The sequence below is a fragment of the Petaurus breviceps genome, unplaced genomic scaffold (genome assembly GCF_028583685.1).
Source record: "Petaurus breviceps papuanus isolate PSGF00001 unplaced genomic scaffold, PetGlider_PUasm1.0 41, whole genome shotgun sequence".
Taxonomy (NCBI): domain Eukaryota; kingdom Metazoa; phylum Chordata; class Mammalia; order Diprotodontia; family Petauridae; genus Petaurus; species Petaurus breviceps.
In genome coordinates, this window is record NW_027186320.1 from 4,699,893 (window position 1) to 4,726,622 (window position 26,730).

At 35.5% G+C, this 26,730-nt stretch overlaps 1 protein-coding gene across 1 annotated transcript in view; it reads left to right on the forward strand.

Annotated features, from left to right (window-relative positions):
- LOC138171049 (cadherin-9) overlaps positions 1-26,730 on the forward strand; it is a 258,694-nt gene that overhangs the window by 174,648 nt on the left and 57,316 nt on the right. The window contains exon 3 of the mRNA XM_069100485.1: positions 20,055-20,349. Within this exon, the coding sequence (XP_068956586.1) occupies positions 20,055-20,349 (295 nt within the window). The remainder of the gene's footprint in view (positions 1-20,054; positions 20,350-26,730) is intronic.

The window sequence follows — 26,730 nt, forward strand, 5'->3', positions numbered from 1 at the left end:
GAGAGAGAGAGAGAGAGCTAAATCTGTTCTCAAGGACTATGAATCAAGCTTGTTACTCACCCTACTTACACTGTACAGCATTTATGATTGATGAAATAATAAGCTAACTATCTGGCTTTTTTAGAGACAGAACATCTTCACAAATACCCAGGGTGATGGTATTAGATATGTTGCTGACAGGAGATCCATAATAGTTATGGCTTCTTGACCTAGGGACTCTTTGATGATAAGTCTTTCCATACTAGTAAATCTCACTTTGCCACTAGAGCAAATAAATTAATAGTCTATCCCATGAAAGTGGCTGTTGGTGATTTTGCAGTCATTTTTGTAGCAATAATAATAATAATAATAAAATAAATGAAGAAATAAATGCAAAGCATCTAATGGCATTTTGAGGGTAAGTACTATTCTGCTTCTGCTTAACAATTGCATTGTTTAAGATAAGTTCATAAAATCAAAGATTCTGTATTACAAAGGATCTCAGAAGTGATCTAATCCAACTTGTTCCAAAAGCAAAAATCCCTCTACAACATACCTGACAAGTGGTCATTCAACTTTCATCTAAAATCTCCAGTTGAGGAAAACCCACTTCTTCACCAGGCAGCCTATTTCACTTTTGATTAGCTCTAATTCTTAGAAAGGCAGCTAGGCTATGCAGTGGATAGAGTGTCAAGCCTGGGGTCAGAAAGACTTATCTCCATGAGTTCAATTCAGGACTCTGACACTTACTAGCTGTGCAAGTCTGGTCAAGTAACTTAATTCTATTTCCCTTAATTTCTCATTTGAAAAAAAGACCTCAGGGTGTCCAGGTAGCACAGGGAGTAAGAGCACCGGCTCCAGCGTCAGGATAACCTGGAGATCGAATCCCAGGCTCAGACATTCAGCACCACACCCAGAAATAACTGGCCTTGTAACCTTGAGCAAGTTACTTAACCCCAATTGCTTAAAAAAAAAGACCTGAAGAGGAAAATAGCAAACTATTCTAGTACCCTTGCCAAAAATACTCCTAAAAGGGTCACAAAGATTTGCACATGACTGAAAAATGACTCAACAACCATTCCTTGGAAGTGCTTGCTTACAACAAGCTTATATTACTCTCTTTTCCATTTCTATATACTGCTTTTAATATTACCCTCAACCAAGACAAGTAAATCAAATTAGCATCCTTCTTGATGTTTCATTAAATCACAGAAAGTTGAGTTGGAGAAGATTTCAGCAACTATGTAGCATAATCCATAACTGAAAAAAAAAATCCATTCAACAACTGAAGAGTAGTCATTCTGACTTTGCTTAATGACTTTTCTAGTGGGGATCCACTACTTCCTGAGGCAGTCCATTTCACTTGGGAACAACAATAATTGCCAGATCCCCTCCCTCCATTGTATTTATATTTAGTCCTTAACAAGTTCCATTCATTGCTCTTGTGATGCAACCTCTAAAACCAGCTAGAATAAAATGAATCCTTCTTCCTCATTATAGCTTTCAGATAATCAAAGATGAGTTATTTTGTCTCTCCTTATAAGTTTTCTCTTTTAATTCATTTAAACACTTCCATTTTCTTTATCTGTTACTCTTGCAAAATCCATCATCATCCTGGATGCCTTTCTTTGGATGCTTTTAAGTTTGTCAATGTTTTTTTCTACCTAAAATGTAATATACCTAAAAGCTGAATATTAGACACGGTCTGATGAAGGCAGAATATTGCTTGACTACTGAGGTTTCTAGGTAATGCAGTGTATAGAACTCTGCATCAGTAGTCAGAAGACCTGGCTTCCAATCTGACCTAAGACATTTGCAAGCATTGTGACCCTGGGCAAGCTATTTAACCACCATCTGCCTCAGTGTGCTCATCTGTAAAATGGGTATAATACATAGCACTTATTTCTCAGGGTTGTTTTGAAGATAAAATGAGACAAAGTTTATAACGTGCTTTGTAAAGTATAATGTGCTGTATAATTCTACTTATTATTATATTTCCTATTCCTATAAATGTTGCCTCTCTATACTTTTCATTCTATTTGTAGTAGACCTCGATGTCTAGGAAATCCAATGGATATTGTTTTCAGAAGAAATTGAGAATTAAAAAAAAATCCCTTCTCGTTAAACAAGTTTTCCCTTGTAAAGTTGATTTTTGGAAGTAAAATATAAGACATATCTTTTATCCATATTAATTTTCATCTTAAAATTGGTTCAGCATTCTAGGCCCTATAGACACTTGCAGATATAGAAGCAAATGACATAAAAATGCAACACACTTTGAAAACATTAAAGCATTATACAAGTACTCTCTGTCATCGTCATTATTGGTCATCATGTGTGCTGATGACCCTCCCAACTTTGAGTAAATTGAATAAACACGCCATAGATATTATTGATACCTTCATTTAACTCACTAAAAAAATGTTGAATATCATAGGACTAATCATATATCCCTGGGTTACCACATTGGTGACTGCCTGCCAGTTTTACATTAAACAAAAGACAACTACTCTTCTCCTCTGCTTATTCAGCAAATTCTGAATCAATCTAATGTAGTATCATCTAGTCAACATCTCTAAATCTTTTCCTACAAAATTGCACTGAAACACTTTCTAAAATCTATGTAAAATACATTGAGGATTTCTATGATCTCTCATTTTAGTAACCCTATCAAAAGAAAAAAAAAGCAAAATGTAGTTATTCTGGAATTATTTGTTCTAGATGAAATAATGGGAACAGTGTGTGATAATTTCCTCCTTTTCCAGATGTACATTCACATCCATTCTATATTTTTCCAATAGTGAAAAGTCAAAGTCACTAGTAAATACTTGAAAAAAGTTATGATTTTGGTGAACATGGTATTTCTTCTTAAGGCCTCCAAATTCCTTCCAATAGCTCTCAGATGACACAGAATTAAGGATCTTAAAGATTTTGCCTACTAGATTATCTTTAGTTTTTCAATGACTTTCCTAAGATGTGCTTTACAGAAAAGAAAAAAAAAGGAGCCACATCAGGCCTTAAAATGGTATCATGTAAAGGAAGTTTTGCCTCTTAGTTCCTGGACATTAAGCTTTTTCTTAAACCTGTTTATAATAATATTAGATTTCTTTGCTGTCATATCACCTTCTTGACTCATTTAGCTTGAGTCAACTAAAATTTTTATCTCCTTTCAGCAGAAACATACAATTTTTTGCTACTGAAGTCTATCTTGTTTTTCTGTCTTTTTGGAGGGGTGAATGCAGGGCTATTGGGGATAAGTGACTTGCCCAAGGTCACACACCTAGTGAGTGTTAAGTGTCTGAGGCCAGTTTTGAACTCAGGTCCTCCTGACTCCAAGGCCAGTGCTCTATTCACTGCATCACCTAGCTGTCCAATGAAGTCTATTTTTTAAATGGAATTAGATTTTACTATTAAAGACTATGGGAGGTAGAAACAAGATGGCAGAGAAAAAGCAGGAAACTCACCTGATCTCTCTCCCAAACCCCACCCCAAGCACTTTTAAATAATGTTGTAAAACAATTCCTGGAGGAGCAGAACTCACAAAAGGAGAGATTTAAATAATTTGCCAGCCAAAGACAACTAAGAAGGTCAGCTCAAGAAGGGTCCATTACAACTTGGGTAAGAGTAGAGCACAGTCCAGTGCAGAAAAAGCCAGTATGGACCCAGCCATAGAAAACCAGGAACAGGTTATGGGAAACACTGAATCATACCACTGTTCACTTTCTGAAAGGGATCAGAAAATGAAAACCCCAAGGACTATTATAACCAAATTCCAGAGTTCCCATTGCAAGCAGACAGAAAGAAACAATTCAAGTATCATGGAGTCATAGCTAGGATAACATTAGATAAAGAAGCTTCTACATCAAATGTTTGGAAGGCTTAGAACATGATATGCCAGAGGGTAAAGGATCCAGGATTAAAACAAAGAATCACCTACCCAGCAAAACTGAGTATGATCCTTCAGGGGAAAAAATGGATATTCAGTGAAATAGAGGACATTCAAGTATTCTTTTTTTTTCCTTTTTGGAGGGGGGAAGGCAGGGCAATTGGAATTAAATTACTTGCCCAAGGTCACATGGCTACACAGCTAATAAGTTTTAAGTGTATCAGGCTGGATTGGACTCCTGACCAGACAGATGCTCTATCCACTATGCCACCTAGTCACCCCTTCAAGTATTCTTGATGAAAAGATAAGATTTGAACAGAAAATTTGAGTTTGTAATATAAGACTCAAGAGAAACATAACAAGCTAAACAGGAAAGGGAAATCATAAGGGACTTATTAAGTTTAAATAATTTATATTCCTACATGGAAAATGATATTTGAAACCCATAAGACCTTTCTCATTATTATGGCAGTTAGAAGGATCAAATATAGACAGAGGATACAGGTATGAGTTGGATATGAAGGGATGATATCTAAAAGTTAAAATCAATGGGTCAGAGGGGAATGTACTGGGAGAAAGGAAGAAGGAAGAGGTAGAATTGGGTAAGGAATCTTACAAAAGAGAAGCAAGAAAGAGCTATTATAGTGGAGGGGAAGATGGGGAAGGTAAAGAGGAGTGAGTGAACGTAAATTTCCCTCATGGTGTTTGAATTTTCCCTGGATTTTAAAGTTAATCTCTGCTTCTTGGGCACAGGGTGCACTATAGCATAATTCTTGTTCTGGGGGATAGGCCTCTGGTTATTGGCTTTCTTTGCTGGGGCCTCAGTTTCTTGCAGCTGGAGGCTGAAGAGGCTGTAGCATACTTGGTACTCATCTGGAGCTGGTGTGTACCCATTCCAGGTAGGTTTTGTTCTGTGTTTTCTGGGAGTTGCCCTGAAGCTCACAGGGTGAGGTGTGGGGCTGGGAAGGTCTGTGTGCTAGAGGTTGCCTCCTAGCCAGGCCTGTGCTAGAGCACCAGTAGGCTTAGCCTTTGGTGGACATCCATCTACCACAAAAGTGGCTTTTCTCTGTTCTGGTGTCTGTTGGTTTCCCTCTATGTACAAAGGCACACAGGGGGTCCTGGTGTTGGTGCTTGCCCCCTCTACCACACTGGGGATAAAGATCTCCTGCTGCTTTACTGGGGTGGGGCTTGACACTGGATTGCCTGGTGGCCTCCAGTCCTATACTGGTTCCCTTCAGCCACAGCAAAAGGGACATTTCCCATTAACCCCCCTAGTCGCATGAAAAACAACAAAATAATCCCACTGTATCCCATCTTTCTGCTGGCTTCACTGTTCCAGGATCTTCCCTTGGGCAGTATTTTCTGGGTTTTTCAAAGTCAGGAAGGGAGAGTAAGAAATTTCTCCTCCATCTTAGCTCTTTGAAATACCCACAATTGTAAACCCTACTCATGTTAAAATTGTCTCAAAGGGAGCAGAGCCAAGATGGTGAAATAGAAGCACAAGCTTGGCGTGAGCTACAGTTCAATCACTTCCAATACGTGTAAAAATTTACTCTAAACAAACTTTAGAGCTACAGAACCCACAAAGTGAAAGAGAAATAAATCTCCCGCTGACAGTAGTCCAGCAGGGCTACAGGAAAGGTCTATTCCAAAGTGCTGGGAGCTCAGCCCAGTTCTGGACCCAGGGTGGCCCCCACCAGTGGTGGCCAGAGCAGACATGAGGAGGGTGAACCAACAGCAGCTATTGTAGTAGAAAAAGTAAAATATAAGTGTGGAAAACCCAAGCCCCCAGGGCAGGAAGTGACAGAGGCACAGTGGCTGCACCTGCTGACACATAGCTGCTTATGGAAGTCTTGAGATGCAGATTGTAGGGGGATCAAATGACCATTAAAGAGTAATCATTCTTGATTTTTAACCTGCTTGGATCTGGATCACAACTTGGGTGGTGGTACTGGGGTGTGTGGCCAGTGAGCCAGAGATTGTAGGGGTTGTAGAAAGGGCACCCTCCTAATAGCTGCAGCAGCTACAGCAATTGGGGACAAAACTCTTTCCATTCTGGAAGCAAAGTTCTACTGTGGCAAGCAATGGGCTGGAAATATGAGCAAGTATAGAAAGCACAAAAAGACCATAGAATCCTTTTTGGGTGACAAAAAGGATCAAGCCATACAGTGGGAGGAAGACACCAAAGTCAGAACTTCTGCATCAAAAGCCTCCAAGAAAATATGAATTGGTTACAGGTCATGGGGGAGTTCAAGAAGGATTTTGAAAATCAAGTAAGAGAAGTGGAAGAAAAATTGGGACAAGAAATTAGGATGATGCAAGAAAATCATAAAAAGTGAGTCAACAGGCTGCTAAAGGAGACCCCGCCCTCAAAATACAATGAAGAAAATAACACCTTTAAAAATAGACTAACACAAATGTCAAAAGTTGCCCAAAAAGCCAGTGAGGAGAAGAATGCCTTAAAAAGCTGAATTTGCCAGATGGAAAAAGAATTTCAAAAATTCAGCATTTTGGAAGGAAGGAAAGAAAAATTCCTTCAAAATTAGATTGGAGCAATTGGAAGCTAATGACTTTATGAGAAATCAAGATACTATAAAACAGATCCAAAAAATTAAAGAAAAATAGAAGGCAATGTGAAATATCTCATTGGAATAACTACTAACCTGGAAAATAGATACAGAAGAGATAATTTAAAAATTATTGGACTACTTGAAAGCTAAGATCAAAAAAAGATCCTAGACACCATATTTCAGGAAATTATCAGCAAAGTGTCCCCGATATTCTAGAATCAGAGGACAAAATAGAAATAGAAAGTATTCACCGATCACCTCTTGAAAAAGATGTCAAAAAGAAACTCCTAGGAATATTATAATTAATTCTAGAGTTCCCAGGTCAAGGAGAAAATACTGTAAGCAGTCAGGAAGAAACAATTCCATTATTGTGGAAACAAAATCAGAATAACACAAGACCTAGAGGCTTCTTCATTAACGGATTGAAGGGTTTGGAATATGATAATCTGGAGGTCAAAGGTATTAGGATAAAGAATCACCTACCCAGCAAAGCTAACTATAATGCTTCATGGGAAAACATGAAATAGAGGATTTTCAAGCATTCTTGATGAAAAAAACCAGAGCTGAACAGAAAATCTGACTTTCAAACACAAGAAGCAAAAGAAGCATGAGAAGATAAACAGAAAAAAAATAATCATAAGGAACTTATTAAAGTTGAACTATTTCCATTCCTATATGAAAAAATGATCATTGTAACTCATAAGACTTTTCTCAGTATGAGAATAGTTGAAGGAAATATATGTGTGTTTATGTATGTATATATATGTACATACTTACATATATATGTATATATAGGAGGGTGTAGGTATATATAAATATATATGTGATTGTGAGCATATATTCATTTATACATAGACAGAGAGCACATGATGAGTTGAATATGAAGGGATCATATCTAAAAAATAAAATTAAGAAGTGAGAAAGGAATTCATTGGGAGAAGAAGAAAAAGAGAGCTGGATGGGTAAATTATCTCATGTAAAAGAGGCAAGGGAAAACTGTTACAATACAGGGGAAGAGCAGGAAGGTGAAAGGCAATGGGACAACCTTATTCTCATTGAATTTGGCTTACAGAGGGAATACCATATGCACTCAATTGGGTATCTTACCCTACAGGAATATAGGGAGAGTAGGATTAGAGAGGTGATGATAGAAGGGAGGGCAGAATGGAGTAGAGGATAGTAAGAAGCAAATCAAAATCCCTTTTGAAAAGGGATAGAGTCAAAAGAGAAGATAGAATAAGTGGGGGGCAGGATAGGATGGAGGGAAATATAGTTTGTCTTTCACAATATAACTACTATGGAATTGATTTGGGTAACTACTCATGTACAAACTGTGTTGAATTGCTTATCTTCCCAGTGGGGCTGGGTGAGGAGAGAAGAGGGAATAAATCTAGAATTCAAAGTTTTAAAAACAAATGTTAAAAAAATGTTTTTTGCATTCAACTTGGAAATAATATATACAGGCAATGGAGTATAGTATTCCATCTTGCCCTACTAGAAAGTTAGGGGGGCAATGGGGAAGGCTATAAGAGAGAACAGTTTGGGGGAAGGGGTATTCAGTACATGTACTATTTTGGAGTTGTGGTACAAGAAAGATGGGCAAAAAATTGTAAATTAAAATCTTTTGGAAATGAATGTTGAAAACTAGAAATAAATTTTAAAAAATTAAAAAAAAAATAATTGTCTCAAAGAGGTAATAACATAAGCACTCAGTTGGATGTAGAAATCTATTTTACCTTACAGGAAATTAAGAGGGGCAAGGTTTTAAGAGAAGAGAGATAGTGATAGAGGGGAGAGCAGATTGTGGAAGTAGATGGTCAGAAATAAAACACATTTGAGAAGGGATAGGGTGAAAGGGGAGAGAAAATAAAATAAACAGGAGGGAAGATGATGGAGGGAAGAAAGCTAGAAATAATAAGTGTGCAAAAAATTTGAAGTTTCTCTGATGAAGGCTTCATTTCTGATCCATATAGAGAATTAAGCCAACTTTATTAAATAAGAATCATTTCCCAATTGATAAATGATCAAAAGATATGAACAGTTTTCAGACGAAGTAATCAAAATTATCTATAGCCATATTGGAAAATAAAGTTCTAAATCACTATTGGAGAAATGCAAAATAAAACAATGCTAAGGTACAACCTCTTACTGATCAGATTGCATAATAGGACAGAAAAGGAAAATGAAAAATGGTGGAGTGGATGTGGAAAAAATGACTCACTTATGCACTCTTGTTGGAGAACTGAAGTAATTCAACTATTCTCTCGAACAATTTGGAACTCTACCTAAAGGACTATAATACTATTGCCTGGCAATACCACTACTAGGTCTGTATCCCAATAAAGATGAAAATAAGAAAGTTAAAGGACCTATATGTACGAAGATATTTATAGCAGCTCTTTTCTAGGGGCAAAGAAGTGGAAATTGAGGGGAAGGCCATCAATTGTGGAATGGATGAACAAATTACCATATGTGATCATCACAGAATACTGTTGTGTTATAAAAAATGATGAGCAGTACATTCTCAGAAAAAAAAACCTGGAGCGACTTACATTAACTGACACAAATTGAAATGTACTATGTACAAAGGAACAGCAATATTGCAAGATGATCAACTGTGAATGACTTAGCTCTTCTCAGCTCTACAATGATCCAAAGCAATTCTGAAAGATTTATGAAGAAAAATGCTATCCATTCCCACAGAAAGATCTGATGGTTTCTAAATACAAATGCAAATATAGGGTTCTTCTTAACTTTTAAAATATTTTGAGAGCTTTTTTAGTCTATATTTTCTTTCACAACATGACTAATATGGTAATGTTTTGCATGAGTACACATGTATGACCTATATCAAATTGCTTGCCTTTTCAATGAGAGGGGTATTGAGGAGGGAGGAAGAGAGAGAATTTGGGACTCAAAATTTTAAATACAAATGTTTAAAATTGTTCTTTATATGTGACTGTGGAAAATGAAATATAAAATGTGTTCAAAAATAAATATATACATATATATCTATTATAAATGCATATATATATATACATGGGGGGAGAGAGAGGTGGTGATAGAGGGGAGGGCAGATTGCAAAGAGAGAAAGAAGAGAGAGAAGAAAAATAAGTTTATGTACTTCCTGATTCAGAAATCTAAAGTTTTAGCTACCATGGATTTACTATATCTTTTGTATATTTAAGAATTCATCTATGCCTTCATCCAAATCATAAATTTAAAATACTAAACAGTGGAGAGCCATGAACAGATGTTAGCAGCTCTCCACTTGAGTCCTTCTCCCCCCAAAAAAACCACTTAATTACTTATTATTCTCCTTTGTTTCCAGTCATTCACCCATTTCAGATACTTCCTGATATTTTTATCAAGTATATATTTCTCCCATCCATACTAAATGAAATTCCTAGAGGTTTAAGTGTTTTTCCTTTGTTTTTTTTACACAATGTCTAGACCTGATACTTACACAAGGTAGAAATTATGTACAAAAGAAAGGAAATTATGTCCGATGTGACATGTTCTTGAAAAATCTAGTGCTCCTTTCAAAACACTGTGTCCTTTTCCATTTGTTTATAATCATCCTTTTAATAAGATTTTATAGATTCCCTCCACACATCAACCCATTGACTCCAGAAAGCAATGTTAAGTTCAATAGATTATAGTTTCAAGTTTTCATTCTCTACATCAAATGAAGAAAGAAAGAAATCCAAAGCAGGGGAACTTTTGTCCTATCTATAACTTCATCCTTTCTTCCATTTCCCATCATCTTACAAAAATGTAGACTGTGTAATCAACAGGTAGTTCTTCCAGTAGGGATGCAGTTCTTCTGACCTTAGTTACTTGAACTAATTTTGGACAACTACATCCCTTTTTACTCTATTAACCGTTTTTGTTCATTTCCTTTTCAATAGTGGTCATACTTCTTGGCAGAGGAAACATAAGTAAATAAAGCTTAAATAATTATGTAATTATGCCTCCTTTGCCTTGTCCATTATCATTGTTTCAAAGATTAATTTCTATATGTAATCTCTATTTAACTCCACCCCTTTAACCCAGTAGTCAGGATCTGCTGTAGGCCTTTGCTTTCATCAATGTAAGAAGTTCCCAGTTAAGATAGTCTTTTCCCTCAATGTAAATCAGTAACAATTCTTCAATTTATCATTCCTGAACTATATCTGTTAGTACGGCTAAGGATCATAAAGCTAAAAGTCTTAAAAAGGACATTGAACCTAGGCTGCCCTAACTCTGAACCTAGTACTCTATCCAGTATTCCATAGGTATTCTGTGATGTTTCCCAAATGATTTGGTTGATTACTCATTTTTCCAGAGTGTATTCTGCAATGCACTCCAATAAAATTATTTCTGCTATTTATCCACTTGGTTTTTACTCAAGTGTTCTCCACTATGCTTTCTCATTTTGGTTTGTAGATCTTCTCATATGAACACACCCCATCATATATCAAGCACTCTCACTAGACTCACTGCACAAACTTGCACATGTATTTGCACTCATAGTCTGGGGTTCCCATATAGCTAACTGCTACTTATTTTCTTCGGGATTCTATCAGGTGACCCTGAATACTGAACATTATTTTTGTTGTTTTTGTTTTCTATCTTTTATGTAACAACTTAAAATTTGTTAAAGTGCCGTACAAATAGTGTTTATTCTCACAAGAAACTTGGGAGGTGGGTGTTATTGTCCCTGCTTTGTAGACAAGAAAGCTGAAGCAGAGAGGTTAAGTGTCTTGGTCATGGTTACACAACTAGTGTGAATTTGAACTTATCTTCCTGATTTTGAGAAACTTCATCTTCTACACCACCCTGCTGTCTCATGATTCTAGGATTGTCTCTCATGAGCCCTCCTGGTATGCTTACCATTTATTATCCAGCAGCAGCTTCAATACGCTTTAAGAAAAGATTGCTTTTTGTGTCAACTTCTAATTGCTGCAACAAAAAGAAGTCCTTTTTTCTCTCTCTGTACATTCATTATAAAGTTCCCCTTAGATCTAGTTCTTTGCTGGCCTCCAAGTATCTATGCCCTCCCTCATCTACTCTAAGGCTGCCGTTGGGGTATTTCCTGACTACTGGAAGCTAACGCTACCAGTGTCAGTGAACCCCAATATAATTTTAGTCACTGGTAGCACCTATGATGGAATTTCAGATTTCCTGGACTCACACATTTACTTGAGGAACAAGAAGAGAAAGGTGTTTGTGTATTTATTTATACGTGTTTGCACACCTGTCCATGCATGCACACACATATATAAATACACACACACACACACGGAGATAGAGATAGAGGCAGAGAGAAAAAGAGAGAAATTCTCTACTGTGATGAGTAAAAGATGAAATGACTAAGGAAACAAAGATTTGAGCTTCTAAGCTTATCTACTGAGGGTAATAGAGGGGATCATCAAGTGGTAGAAGCCACTGAGTGAATCATACTGAATCCATCTTGTGGCTCAATTCTGGATCTAGCTCAGTTACCTTTCTATTCAATTATTGGTTTATTTAAATTTATGTCTTGTAAGAAAACTTTATTCAATTGTGCAATTGCAAAAAAAAAAAAAAACTTATTGTATTATTTGAACCTACCCTGTGTGGTTGGGAGGCTTTACCTCCTCTGTCTGCTGCTTAGAGATCCTTAACTAAGGTCATAGGTTATCCTGACAAGAAATTCAGTCAGATCCAAAAAATGATAGGAATTTTCCTACAATTTTAAATCTCAAGCAATCCATATATTTTCTCTGAAAACTGGTCCCACACTGGTCAATCAGTTATAGTTTGCATGTTCCTTAAATTGAATACAGACATTTGGTGGAAATGAGACAACTCTTTTTCTGATGCAGGGAATCATACATGTTCATTGCCCCCCTCCCAATTTGGGATGTGCCTAATATTTCCTCCAATTAAAACACCTTTTAATGTATAATAATCTGTCTCCCCTTTATTGGAGATTCAGTGTTAAAGCTGTGGGGGCCTAATCATGGTTTGTTGAGCAATTGGTATCCATTACTAAATAAATTGAAATGCTCAAAAGCTAAAATATTTATTTCTTCAGTCATTTCATTTTTCCCTGGACATATTATTCCCCCCTAAAATAATAGTAATTAATTCACATGTCCTTGATTAGGAGTCCTTTATAACTGAATAATTTCACTGCTACAGAGAGTGATTCAAAATTGACTTACTCTTTTATAAATAGCTCTAGATGAATGTCTGATTCTTGGAACAAATAACAAAATATTTCTTGAATGGCATCACCTGTCTTTATACAATGATCAAAGTACTTCATTACTCTCCCATTGTTAAAGGAGTTGTTTGCTTTTTTTTTACTGTTTTAATTAATTAATTGATTTAAGCCATCTCTGTCAGTCTTCTACATTTTTTGGGATGGGGATGTGTGGGGTGTTTTGGAAGACAGGCAGCTCTGGTATGAAGAAATGCTGAACCTTTTTCAGAGCTGCTCATCCACCTCTGGTGTCCACCTGCTTCACCCAACTCTCACCTGTGGGTCTAGGAAACCATGGAATGAGAATCAGCCAAACTCATGTAAACCATCTCCATAGACAGGCTAACCTGGGATGAAGGTAACCCACAGGTCTGAAACCTGTTGATGAGTTAGGAAGATTTCTATTTGCAAGCATGTGAAGACTTTCCTAGATGGAATGGATGGATGAGAACAATGGTCATGAAAGTGGTGGAAGCAGGCACTGTGCAGTGCTTATATCTGGACAGACATCAAGGTCACTCTAATGGCAAGCAAAGAAGTACTTATTGCTTTGTTTCAGCTACTTAAGTATTTAGCACCTTGTTTGAGTTCAAATGTCTTTGAGCCTTGCCCTGATTACATCAACTCTTTGTTAAGAAACAGAACTTGTGTAACCCACAGTGGGGAGAATTTGCTGATGGAACAAGTAGGAGCTAACGACCATATATAAGGAGAAGCCCAAGCTGGGAAGAAGGAAAATTGAGAAGAGAACACTTGGGGTGGCAGAATTGAGAAGGGGAACTTTGTGGTGGCCAGGCACTCTGTTTGCCTGTTCTGTTTGTTTTGATTTCTGTTTGTGATACTTTGTACAGAAGCCGTGGGACCTTACTGGAAGCCCTGTAAGTGGTTGTCTGTTTACAGAAGTCCTGCAGGAGGGAATCACATGTCCTGAGCTGGTACTGATTATTTTTGTTGAGTCCTCAGACCTTGTATGTGGGTCTGTATTGATTTCACAGGAAGATAGTGAATTGATGATGGTGTCAGCAATGTTTATGAATGTTGTTTTGGCTCTTTTAAGCTTTGTCTTCCTAGAAACTGTGAAGGACTTGAGGTAGACTGGACACCATGAGCTTCAATATGGAATGGGAAGTGGACAAGGAATTGGATGAGGAATTGGACGAGGAACTCGACAAGGAGCTGAGAGCTGCCTACCTTTGAATCCAGGTGACAGTTGCGTAAATTGAGGAAGGAACTGGACCCATGGAAGAGGAAGCAGGGAATTTGAGAGCCAGCCTCAAGTCAAGATGAAAAGACATCTCCTTGGGTATGCTGACTGAGAAGATCATGATTTACTATAGCTTAGGGGTGGGAGAACTATGTACTCTGTACCTTGTACCTCTTAAGGATGATTGACTTAAGAATGATTGGAAACTATTCTCCAATTAAGAAAAAAGAAGAGTTTTGGACTGAGTGAATCAGACAATGTGACATAGGGCTAGAAAACTTTGACCTTTGTACTTGGTGTCCCTTAAGGAGCCTTGCTTCTTAAGGATGATTGAGTTAAGGATTTACTAAATGATATGTGGGTACTTTAGTGATAAGTTGTCATGTTATGACACTGTGAATGCTGTACTTTGGTTTCTCTGAATGTTTTGCTTGAATTTACTGCTGAAAAATAAGAGAGTTCACTATACTATGTGATCAGAATGTTAGAGCTATCCAGAGCAGCAGTCTTCTGGAAAACTGCTTGTGCTTGGCTTTGCAATCATCTGCTTCATCCTGGACCATCACCAATCTTTCTGATTTGTCTTGACACTAGAGTTGGTGACTCTGGAAGAAAGAGTGAGACTGATGACTATATGCAACTTTGCATTTTAAAAATCTTATTTTTTTTAATTTAAATTTGTAAAACGTCTTTAAAAATCTATTTGATATAAAAATCAAAACATCACCCATGATGTCACTGGTCTTCTTTGAAAAAGAAGGACAAACAACAACTATTTGGTGGTTTGATACCAAAGATGAGAAATGATAGTTTCTTGTGCATACATAGGCTTCTATAAATATAAATAAATAAATACCTCAGGCATCCTTTTCATCTCTGACATGCTGCCATTCTTTTATACAAATCTGACTTAGAAACACACTCCCACTCCCACACCTCAAAAGGAGTATTTTGGAAATCAGAGAACACCTTTTGCCTATATTATATGCCTGCTCTCTATTTACAATAATAATAGTCTGAGAGATTATACCAAACAAATAATTTAGCATGATGTATACAAAAATTTTCAAAGCATTCTGTCTTGGAAGTATTTAACACACCATCAAGCTCAATGCCCTCTTTTCTCAGCAGGAAAAAAAAAAAACAGCCTAAAACTAATAACCAGATGAGTGGGGAGGCTTTTTTAAGGATACATAAAAAATAAATAACAAAACCTCTACTTCAACCTAGATGCTGTGATTCAAGGCTCACATTCTTTTGATGATGCAATTCAAAAAATATTTAATAAGCATCCACTCTGTTGCAGGCACTGTGCTAAGTGATGGGGATGTAAAAAAAAAAGGAAAAAGAAATTTGTTGCCTTCAAAGAGCTCAAAATGTAATGGAGGAGACAACAAACACATACATCAAATAAGTTATATTTGACTGTATACATGGCTATGTCATGTTGCTTCATCAAAAATATGCTTTTTTGAGTATGGGGATATGTATGTATCTTCTGCATATATCACCAAATTTTGTTAAAGATTAATTGTAGAAATAGTGAAGCAGTAGAAAACAGGGAAATCTACATACAGAAAAACAATTCCAAAATATTGCAAATGCAGCATATCTATTGTTTTATATAGTTTCATTATAGTATGATCATTTTTTTAAACTCCAGAATTTATACAGCATATTGGGTGGTTAACTTGGCATGGCAGTCACTTTTTGAGGTTATACATTTATTGTAATAATGGTTCCACTTTTAAAAGATTTGTTTTTAATTCCTCTTTTCATAGTTTAAGAACCTAGGTCATATTCTTTTAGATATCACCAGGAGTGTCAGAAATTTACTCCTTTGAGAGTGGCTTTGGAAAGAGCTAAAGGTCATTCAGAATTAATGTGAATACAGCTGCTATAATTCCATTTTTGCCAAAACATAGAGTTGGACATGGAAATAGCAAACCAGTCCAGTATTTTTGACAAGAAAACCCCAAATGTGGTCACAAAGAGTTGGATGGGACTGAATAACAACAAGAAATATTATGGAACTGGTTTTATTTTATGGCTTCTTAACTAACTCTGAAGGAAACTCCAAAAGATGAGTGCCAAAAAAGGTTTCAAGCAATGGCAGTATTATTGAAAAAAGTTCATAATTCCCCAATTTTGGAAGGACACCACCAACAACAAAAATCTCACTTAGAGGTCCTGTTTCCATGTTTGATTTAGGAAAAGAATTAATTTAATTTCATTATTGTCACACCTTACATAAATACCTTGACAGCAAGATTGTAAAGTCAATCACGAGCAGCTCTCCTAAGGCCTGCTGCTGTGAATAACTTTAAGGATCTAATAATATAGTATACTGAACTCTCTATTTATTCAGCAATAAATTAAAGCAAAACATTCTAGAAACTAAAGCACAACAATCACAACAATACAACATAACAACTTATGAGTAAGTTGGCCACATAGTCTTAACATCTACCCCTAGGTCACATTAAATCACTATCTCCTCAGTCAACACAAAGTAACCAAGTAAAATCTTCTTTCATCTTAACTTGAGACTGGCTTTTAATCATCCTTAAATCAGTCATCTTTAAGGGATAGCACAAAGTACAAACACTATCCACCCCTAGGTCACAGTAAGTTACTATCACTTCAGTTAATACAGAATATCCAAAGTAAAATATTCTTTCATCTTGACTAGAGGCTGGCTTCCACACCCCATGGCTCCTCTTTCACAGACTGATTGCTCCCAGCTCTTGCCTGGATTCACATATGGGTAGCTCTCTGCTCCAGCTCTATATCTCAGCTCATGGGGACAGCTCCATGCCAAGCTCTTCATTTTTTCATTTTTTAGAAAAACAAAACTTAATAGGGCTACAAAATTATTTACACACATTAAGCTTAACAGAGAAGTAAAAGTATTTACACGCATTAAGCTTGATAGAGCTACAACAACATCTATCGACATTGCCACCACTATCATCTCAATTTACCTTCTTTCTGACAAAGTAATACCAATCAACAGAGAAGGCTTCTGTTTCAGAAATCAAACAACAATCAACAGTAAAATCCTAAATTTTCTGTAACAACAATAAAGTACCCTTTCAGGACTTCTGTAACAACAATAAGTCCTCTCTTGAAACAGACAGAATGCTTCTGTCTGACAAAGGAACATAAACAGAGAAAGAATAACAGACACAGTGCTACAGAGTGCCAACATCACAAACATTCTCTCTCTTAGTTCTGCTCATTCCCAGCTCTGCTTGAGCTTTTCTCTGCTCTGTACCTTCCTGTTCTACTCTTTCAGCAAGTTCCACCCACCATAGGCTCCATGTGATTACATTAGACCTATTAAGGACAGAGAAGGTCTCCAAATCCCATGTCCTATTAAGAGCAGGGAAGGTCTTCAAAATGTCTTAAGCCTATTAAAGGCATCACAATGTAATACTGTTTCCAACAGAGACTCTTGATAGAATCAAAGGTGACGTTCAAAGGTACTTGGTTAAAACAAGCAGCAAAGTACTACTTAGCTCACCATTACAAATATATACAGAATTTAGTGTAAATTTTGTTTTCATCAGTTTTTAAAAATTAATAGTCCTTTTGAAAATTAGCTTACGAAACTGCCCCAAACATAGTTTATGGTAGCTAAAACTTGCTTATTGAATGTGTGAGATATCCATGCTTTTTCAACAACTTGTCTTTCCAAATGATTCTTGAATGAAGTTCAAATTCCTGAGTATAGATTTTAAGAACATTTAAGATGTAACTCCAAAGTACATTTTATTGATGTAATTTTCCTCTCTCACAAAGTGTACAACTTATAAAGCTGACCAAACCCATCAGACTTCAAATGCCATAGTTTTGTTAATATAATTCTTTCTCTTTTGTGTGATTTCAGACTCAAATAATCCCTCCTCCATGAAAACATTTATGATCCTTGAAGGTGGAAACAGCTATTTCCTCAACTGAATCCCATGTTGTTGTTTTTCTCTTCTACACTTAAATTCTAAATTTTACTATTTCTCTGATTCTGTTTAACTACCTGGTCCCAACTTCCACTACCCATCTTGTGATACTCTCATTTCTCTTTTTTTCCCTCTCCTTTTGAACCTAGATAATCCAATTGACATAGAGAAAATTTAATAAATTAAATTAATTAATCTACGTTCTTCACGTTAATACTTTTTTTTTGCTTCTTGGAGGGCAATTGTGGTTAAATGACTTGCCCAAGGTCACATGGCTTGATTTTGTGTTAAGTGTCTGAGGCTGAATTGACTCCAGGGTCGGTGCTCTATTCACTGTGCCACCTAGCTGCCCCTACATCAATACATTTTTTAAAAGTCTTTGCATCACTATCAATTCACAACTGCATTGTTAGATACACATTTATCTAATCCTTCTACATTGTTTTATATGCGAGGATCAGTTTGTTTTTGTTTTTGTTTCTTTTACTTTTTCTTGATGTTTTATGAAACACTGGGATGTCTCTGTTCAGTATCTAGAAAAAAAATAAAATGTCATTTACCAGTTTAACTCAAAATTTTATTGGTATCATTATTTCATTAATAAGTTTGGACACAGAATGTCATTTTCCAATGGAACTTTGCAAAAAAGTCTATTAATATTCATTGTCATATTTGCTAGATTTAGATTTAGGCTTTGTAAAAAGATATGTATCGGGGTGGCTAGGTGTTGCAGGGAATAAAGTGCTGGCCCTGGAGTCAGGCTTAACGGAGGTCAGTTCTGGCCTCAGACACTTAACACCCACACACAAAAAAACTAGCCGTGTAACTTTGGGGAAGTTACTTAACCCCAATTGCCCTCCAAAAGGCAAAAAAAAAAAAAAGATAAGTTTTTTGAGAATTGTATTTCAAAATAATTTATTTAGGAGCAGCTATGTGAAACAGAGAATAGAGCACTGACACTGGAGTCAGGAGGACCTGAGTTCAAATCTAGCCTCAGACAATTGACACACTTACCAGCTGTGTGACCTTGGGCAAATCGCTTAATCCCAATTGCCTTGCTTTCTCCAAAAAATAATAAGAATAATTTATTTACTTTATGACTATGAGTTTTACTCTAATAATTTAAGAAAGTATCATTCTGAGAGGAGATTCTTGAAATTCACCATATTGCTAAAGGGAGCTGTAACACACACACAAAACTGGTTAAGAACCCCTGTTCAAGGAACACTCTAGGTGACTCCTGGGACCCCTGAGAAAGGAAATGCATCTATTCAGACTAGATATAGATTCTTATAAACTTTATAACTCTTACTCAAAATCATGATGATTTATTAAATGAACACATTGAATTGAACAGATGTCAGTTTTGTTGTTGTTGTTATTGGTATAGCAAGGTATAGGCTTTAATTGGAGAAGCTTGTGACATGTTATTTTTTTTAACATGGTGAGTAGTAAAAGATCATATGTAAACTGAAACATATATGCCAGTATGTGATTATGGATCAAGATACCATATTTATATATAGAAACAACCAAATAATGTCAGGAAAAGTGAAACCACATTGAATCCATTATTTTATACAAAGACAAGTCAGGACACAGTGAAAGAATAATTAAAAACATAAGCTATAACTATTTTGATTGCCATATAAAAACTTTAAATATAGAAATTTCTTGAAGTTGTATGCCATTGTCTTTACTAATATAAGGGCTATTTTATACAGAGAAGCAAAATGTTTTCTGTCTCTCTGTGATCTATTTGTAAAGTTCTTAAATATAAGAAATTTCTTAAAGCTGTATGTCACTGTCTTTAATAATATAAGGACTATTTTACACAGAGAAGCAAAATGTTTTGTATGTCTATGATCTATCCATTTGTAAAGCAATAGAGCAGCAGACCTTTCTGATCTTCATTGAAAAGAGTTCTTGGGAATTTAAAATTGGCTTGAATGATGTCTCATGTTTGCTGTTATTTTATTTTAATGCTACTTTCTTATCATGCATATGCCCTCATAGCTTTATCCATTTGTTTAGTGATTTTTGAGTGTGACAGAATCTGAAATTTGCAATTTTTTTTCCAACCATAAGACAAAATGAAGATAACCATTGCTGACCCCAATTATAGTTAAGATTTGAACAGACTTATTCATATGTGCTGAATGATTTGGTAATGACAATAGATACATTTATGGATATTTTTTTTTCTTTTTCTACTTCCCTGAAGCTACACACTGACCAAGATAAAGGAGATGGAAATTTAAAATACATATTAACAGGAGATGGGGCTGGCAGTTTGTTCATTATAGATGAAAATACAGGTGATATTCATGCTGCAAAGAAATTAGACAGAGAAGAAAAATCCTTGTATGTGCTCCGTGCCAAGGCTATAGACAGGAAAACTGGAAGACAAGTGGAGCCTGAATCTGAATTCATCATTAAAATCCATGATATCAATGACAATGAACCAAAATTTACAAAGGAATTATATACTGCCAGTGTTCCAGAAATGTCTGGGGTCGGTAGGTATAAAATTTTCTCATACATAATTAAATATTTTTGGCTAGGACAATTACAATTGACAGCATGTGTGATCATTGTTTATAATAAGAAATACATGTAAAATTATTTGGCAGCTATTTGATTTTTTGTTTAAGTTCAATCTACCTTAAATGTTTTGTTTTTTTCTTTTTATCCCCCCCATAAAGCAACTTCTACTAAATGTCTGTTCAAACAAATCAACTGTTTAGGGGGAATGACAACTGTGTTTAAATCTGACAATCTCAGTGAAGAGGAAATATGGTGGCATAGTGGATAGAGAGCTGGGCCTGGAGTATAAATGACCTGTCTTAAACACTTATTAGGTGTCTGACCTTGGGCAAGTTACTTAACTGCTACCTGCCTCAATCACCTCATCTGTGTAAAAGGGATAATAATGCTGCTTATCTCCAAGGCTAGAGTTGTTGTGAGGATCAAATGAGATAATAATTGTAAAATGTTTAGTATAGTACATAACACATAGTAAGCACTATATACATGCATACATACATATACATAAAATTATAAAATTGTATAAATTTGAGGAAAATAATTGGACATCTTTTTTAAATTGTATATCCCATTGTATTTGTATGGTACTTAGTACATTTCAATATCCATATATATATATATATATATATGTCTCCTTTAATTTTCACAATAACCCTGTGAAGTAAACTGTTTTCCTTGTACCTCTAGGGTGGAAAATAAACTACAAGATTCTAAAATCAGGATAGGCTAAAGACCAGTTGGGAAAGCACAGATCTTATTTTAAAATTAAAGAAAAACAAAATGAATATATGCTTTATGCATAGTATTGTGGTGAAATTCTCCAATATCACAGAAACATTCAAGGACGATAGTCCCAATCAGTTGTACCACAGCATTTTAAATTGACAGATAAAACCTGTGTGGCCCACCTAGACTATTCCAAAAGGGCCCTAAATTCCATAATTATCAAGAAAATATCTCTTTTACATTTTTTCAGTTGTAGCTTCACTGATTCTGATTAGGATCAAGAATTGAAATATTTATTTTTTTGAGAGATAGTTGAAGCTAAAAATGTCATAAAAGTCCTAAAATCCATTGCTTGAGGTAATATTTTTTTTCCTGAAAAAAGAAAAGAAATTGCTTTACCCTTTGGTAAAAAGAAAATAAACCTGTTTCCAGTCAAATGCTATGGAATTCCTTCTTTTTGTGAGCCACCTTCTCTTAAATTCAGGGGCAGCTTATATAAGATTACCTTCTATGGTCTGCTAAAGACTGGCACGGCTTCCTCAACCTTTCCAAGTGTCTCCCTCTAATTGTTTCCAAGACTGTATTGTTGTTCCAGTTCTCTTGTTAAATCTATCGCTTGGATTGCTTATTCTTTCTTCCACAGTCACTCTCTAATAGAAGATCCTCATCTTCCTCATTTAGTATTGCTGTCATCATCATTTCATTATTGTTATGATTATCTTAGTGGTATTTGGACCTATAATTTCAATAGGAGAGGGAATTTGCTGTGAGGAACCTCCCTTACCCAGGACAGAGCATTTACTGTTTTGCAGTTTAAAGCCTTAAGAATCTCTTAGGGCAGGACCTCTTTAGCTTTTTCCACTCATCAGCCTTTCAGCACTTTTTAAACTGTATGTCGCAAACCCATATGGTAGCTAAGGCTTTAAATGGTTTACTTGGGTTCACACAACTGCTATGTGTCAGAGACAAATATTAAACATGAGTTCATTCTTACAGTATGTCTAAGCTTCTATCCATTATGTCAAACTTTCCCTTAAGAATATCTAATTTTGGTATATAATAATTCACCTTAATTCATATTAGTCCTAAGTTTCTAATGCCTAATCATGGGATATTTTAAAATGTTAATATTAACCAAAGGCACAAAACATTTCAAGTGCTTGGAATAGAGACTCTTGAATAATTATCTGATAGGCATTTGTCAAGGACATTTCATGAAGTTTAGTCTTTTTAGTTATGAAAACTTTTTCTTGTTTTTGTTCAAGGCCTTCTCATGCTGTATCACAAAGAACTATACAGGTATTAGGGCAAGGTAGAAAGTAAACTTTTCAAAGAGGTGTTGCTGTGGGGCATAAATTTGCACAGTGAAGGCTAAGATATCTACCTGTATAAATAATCCCCCACTTCCAAAATCCTCATCTAAGTAAAAGAAATAGTCATGTCTAGTTAGCAATTGTTTTTCACAAAAATAATGATTTGTATAACTTCATTTCTGAGGTCTGATGTAAAACTTGAAATTGATTACTGTGAGAAAACTCAATAAGTAAGGAACCACATACCTATTATTGGGAGACTGCTTCTCAGTATTGTAGAAAATTATCTTAAGTCATTAACCTGCAAACTGGGGGGCCAATATACTCTGAGAAAGTTATTTTCCTGATTTTGAGGTCCTTATGCCAATGAAAACATAGTCCTGGTTAACAGCAACAACAACAATAATAATGCAGCAAGGGTGTTGAGTCTGTAGTCCAAGGCTCTAGATTTGAATCCTGACACTCACATTTGTGAGCTGAGGAGCAAAAGGCAATTAAGCAACCTGAGACTATTTTCTCACCTGAAAAATGAGGATAAATAGTAATACTTGCAACACTACTTCACAGGATTGTTTTGAAGAAAATGCTACATAAAACATAGGATTCTTCTAACAATGTTGATGGTCACATCGGAAATATTGGTGGATCCAGGGTCAAGTCAGCAAATGAATGAAGTCTCTTCCATTGCCTAGTTTTAGCCAAGAGTGAAATTGATACATATCACTCATACAAGCATGCTGTTTTCTCATTGGACTAATACTTGTTTTTTGTGTCTTGATTTTGGATGGTTTTTGTAATGGTCTGTATTGCTTTGTTCAATTTATAATCCAAATGAATTTACCTAGTAAAATAGATTGCCTGTGTCACTCTGGGCAAGCAATTTAACCTCTGTTTGTCTCAGTTTTTTTTTTCTATTATAAATGGAAATTAATAGTAATCTCTACCTCCCTTGGTTATTATAAGGATCTATAGTGCCAATGGGATAACTCTGAATCATAAAATTTAACAAACTCTCCACATGAAAGACAGAAGCAAAATTTTTATTCAAACACCAGAAAACTGAATCCCAATACTAGAAAGCCAAGGTGATCATAGCAACAAAGAAATCTATACACAATAACAATGCAGGAGGCACCGCCCTCTGCAAGCCTTTCCCCTGCTTGGGCCTTCCCACAAAAGAACACTTACAGATCTCTGCCTGCTTCTGCTCTCTACCTTAGCTATAACTATTCTGACCCATTTCCTCCCAGCTCTGCTCCACCCTTACTGTTTCCACCATTCAGCAAGCTCATCCCAAAACAGGCTCGTGTGATTCAGGCTTCCATGTGACTCAACCAAATCCCATGGGCCTATTAATGGATGGGAAAGATCTTCCAATTAAGCAAAAATACATTAACAATACAGTATCAAATAAGACAGTCGTTGCAAAATACTTAACCCTACACCTGGCACATAGTAAGTGCTCAGTAAATATTTGCTATTAATGTCAAGTAATAAAGATGACAGAATTTCACCTTTAACCTTTACTTCCTTAGATAAATATAATGGTTTCTAGAAGAAAAGGAGGGTAAATGTCTTTTAGTAAACCAACCTTTTCTTCTTTTGGCTAAACTAGAGAAGCTTTCTAAGCTGAGAACTATGTATTTCTTTTCATCAGGAAAGCTAGAATAATTCACTAGGTACATAACAATTTTGATTTTTCTTATTTCCCTTCCTGTCTCTCATGTGGATGTTCTTATAAAAATGTTTTCTTCTTATTGGTAATATTTAGTATTTTAAGCTTTTAAAACTTTCATAGACTATTATCCCATAATAATGAATACATTTTTTCAGGTTGGCCACACTGATTTAGCAATATGATTCTTTCATTTGCATTAGTGAGAATACTGTAATAATTCACCAAAAACTTTTCACCCTAATTATTTGTAATTCCATGTGAAATCAACAGACTAAAAATAAGCAATAGTGACTTTTAGAATGCAGTATGAAATGAAAGATTGATTTTTCTCTGTATATGTTCTTTCTTTGCTTAGCTCCCTCTTTTCACCCTATTGTCACTGTAAAATGGTGTATGTATGATGTAACTTTGTAGAATTTTATTCCTCACCTAGAAGTTCCTTCTAGCTCTTGTTTTTTTATACATCAAAAGCATAATCTAGTATTACAAGGATCACTCTAACTCCTTTACCTTAAAAATGAGACAATTCAGACCCCAAGAGATGAAGCAAATCTCTCCAAATCACACAGCTAATTTTTATTTTGTTGAAAGAATGTTGGTTTCAGAGAGAGGACCTGGAGTTAAATTCCTTTTCTGACTTTCACCAGCAGGGTCACCTGTTTCTTGCTTATGAATCAAGCAATCAAAAACATTGATTAAATATTGTATAGGTTTCAGCTTCCTTATATGCAGAATGAGGGTCCTGAGGTACCTTATCTTGAAGGTTCATTCTGTCTTTACATCTAGGATAAAATAATTCACAGATGTTTCTGTCCTTGATTATTTGCATGTGGAAAAATTTTTAAGCTTCTCAACTAAATGTTAACTTTGTAAGTTCTCTGCTTACAAAAGATGACTTTATTAAAAAAAATATAATGAGAAATATTTAAATTTTGTTTTCATCATCCCATGAGCAGATTTGACCAAAAATAAGCTCCATGGGCCAATAAGCAAATGGTGTTCAGATAGGATGTGACCCATTAGGGTTATGGGAGGTATGATACACTTTTAAGAGTGCTAAGATATTAAAACTAAATTCATTACTATATTTCCAGGCTGCTTTTCTGCGAGTTATAGTAGTATCAGTAATAAAAATAGAAATAATAGTAATAGTAGTAGCAGCAGCAGCAGTAATAGTAGTAGTTGTTGTTTTTTTTGCTGCAGTTTTTTTTAACAAACAAGACCACATTTTAGCTAACATATTAGCCACCAACAATAAAATGAACTAATAAATTTCATTGGATTTCCAAATATTATATTAGCCATTCATTTTCATTTATATATAATTAATCTTTGAAAATAATTATAAGACTAAATGTCTTTCACAATGCATGATCTTTTTATTTTATTTTAAATAATTTTTGATCAAAGGCTATACATAGATCATATACTGAAGGGCTAATTAATTAAGCTTGGATAATACTGCCCACTCTCCCCTTGCTAACATATGTGCTAATTACACATATGATAATGTTGCCATAAATGAAAATGCCAAATTAGCTTTACTACCTTCCCTTTATTTTCTTCTAAAATTGGGGAAAAAAAATTCTTAAGGCATAAATTTTGATGTTTTTGCAAGCCTACTTTCTGATTCATAAGTAAATTCCTATGAAAATGTATAAATAATTATGCAGTGTTTCCTTTTTCGTCTTTGAGCAAAATACAATGAGGCAAAATTAAGACATTGCTTAATAAATGAACTTACCTAGGTTCCTTGAGAGTAAAGATAATGCTTTACTTACCATTATGTTCCCCCAGGGTCCAGCAACAGTTTGTGTTACAGAGTAGATTCCTAATGACTGTTCATTGAATTGAACTGAATAAACTATGCATGGAAAAAATAACAGATACAATATAATCTATTTCTATTCTCCAACATCATCTTTGACAAGGGTCCCCCTACTTAGAATATGAAGTCACAGTTAATTTAACATTATATTTTCAATGTAAAGGGCAACAGTTGGTTTTTGACAGCACAACCTGAAAATGTCTGAGAACAGATCATTTAAGATAGATTTTAAAATAGCCAGTTCAAATTAGGGATTTGACCATTTGATTTTCAGTGTGGAATAGATCTCCAAACAGATTGTTTTCAACAGTGAGGAAACTATATTATCTTTTTTAAATGCATTTTTTTATTATCTTTTAGTTTTCAACATTCATTTCCACAAGATTCTGAGTTACAATTTTTCTCTCTGTGTCTCCGCAACCCCCCACCCCAAGACAGCAGGCAAACTGAATACCCCTTCTCCCAAACAGTTCTCTTTTATGTCCTCCCTCATGCTCCCTCCTTATTTTCTTGTAAGGCAGAATGGATTTCTATACCCCGTTGCCTGTGTATCTTATTTCCCGGTTACATGTAAAAAAAACATTAACATTTACTTTTGAAACTTTGATTTCCAGATTTTTTCCCTTCTTACCTCCTCACCACCCCCACTGGGAAGACAATCAATTCAATATATGTTGTACATGTGTAGTTAAACAAAACATTTCCATAGTAGTTATATTGTGAAAGACTAATTATATTTCTCCTCATCCTATCCCACCCCCCACTTATTCTATCTTCTCTTTTGACCCTGTCCCTTTTCAAACATGTT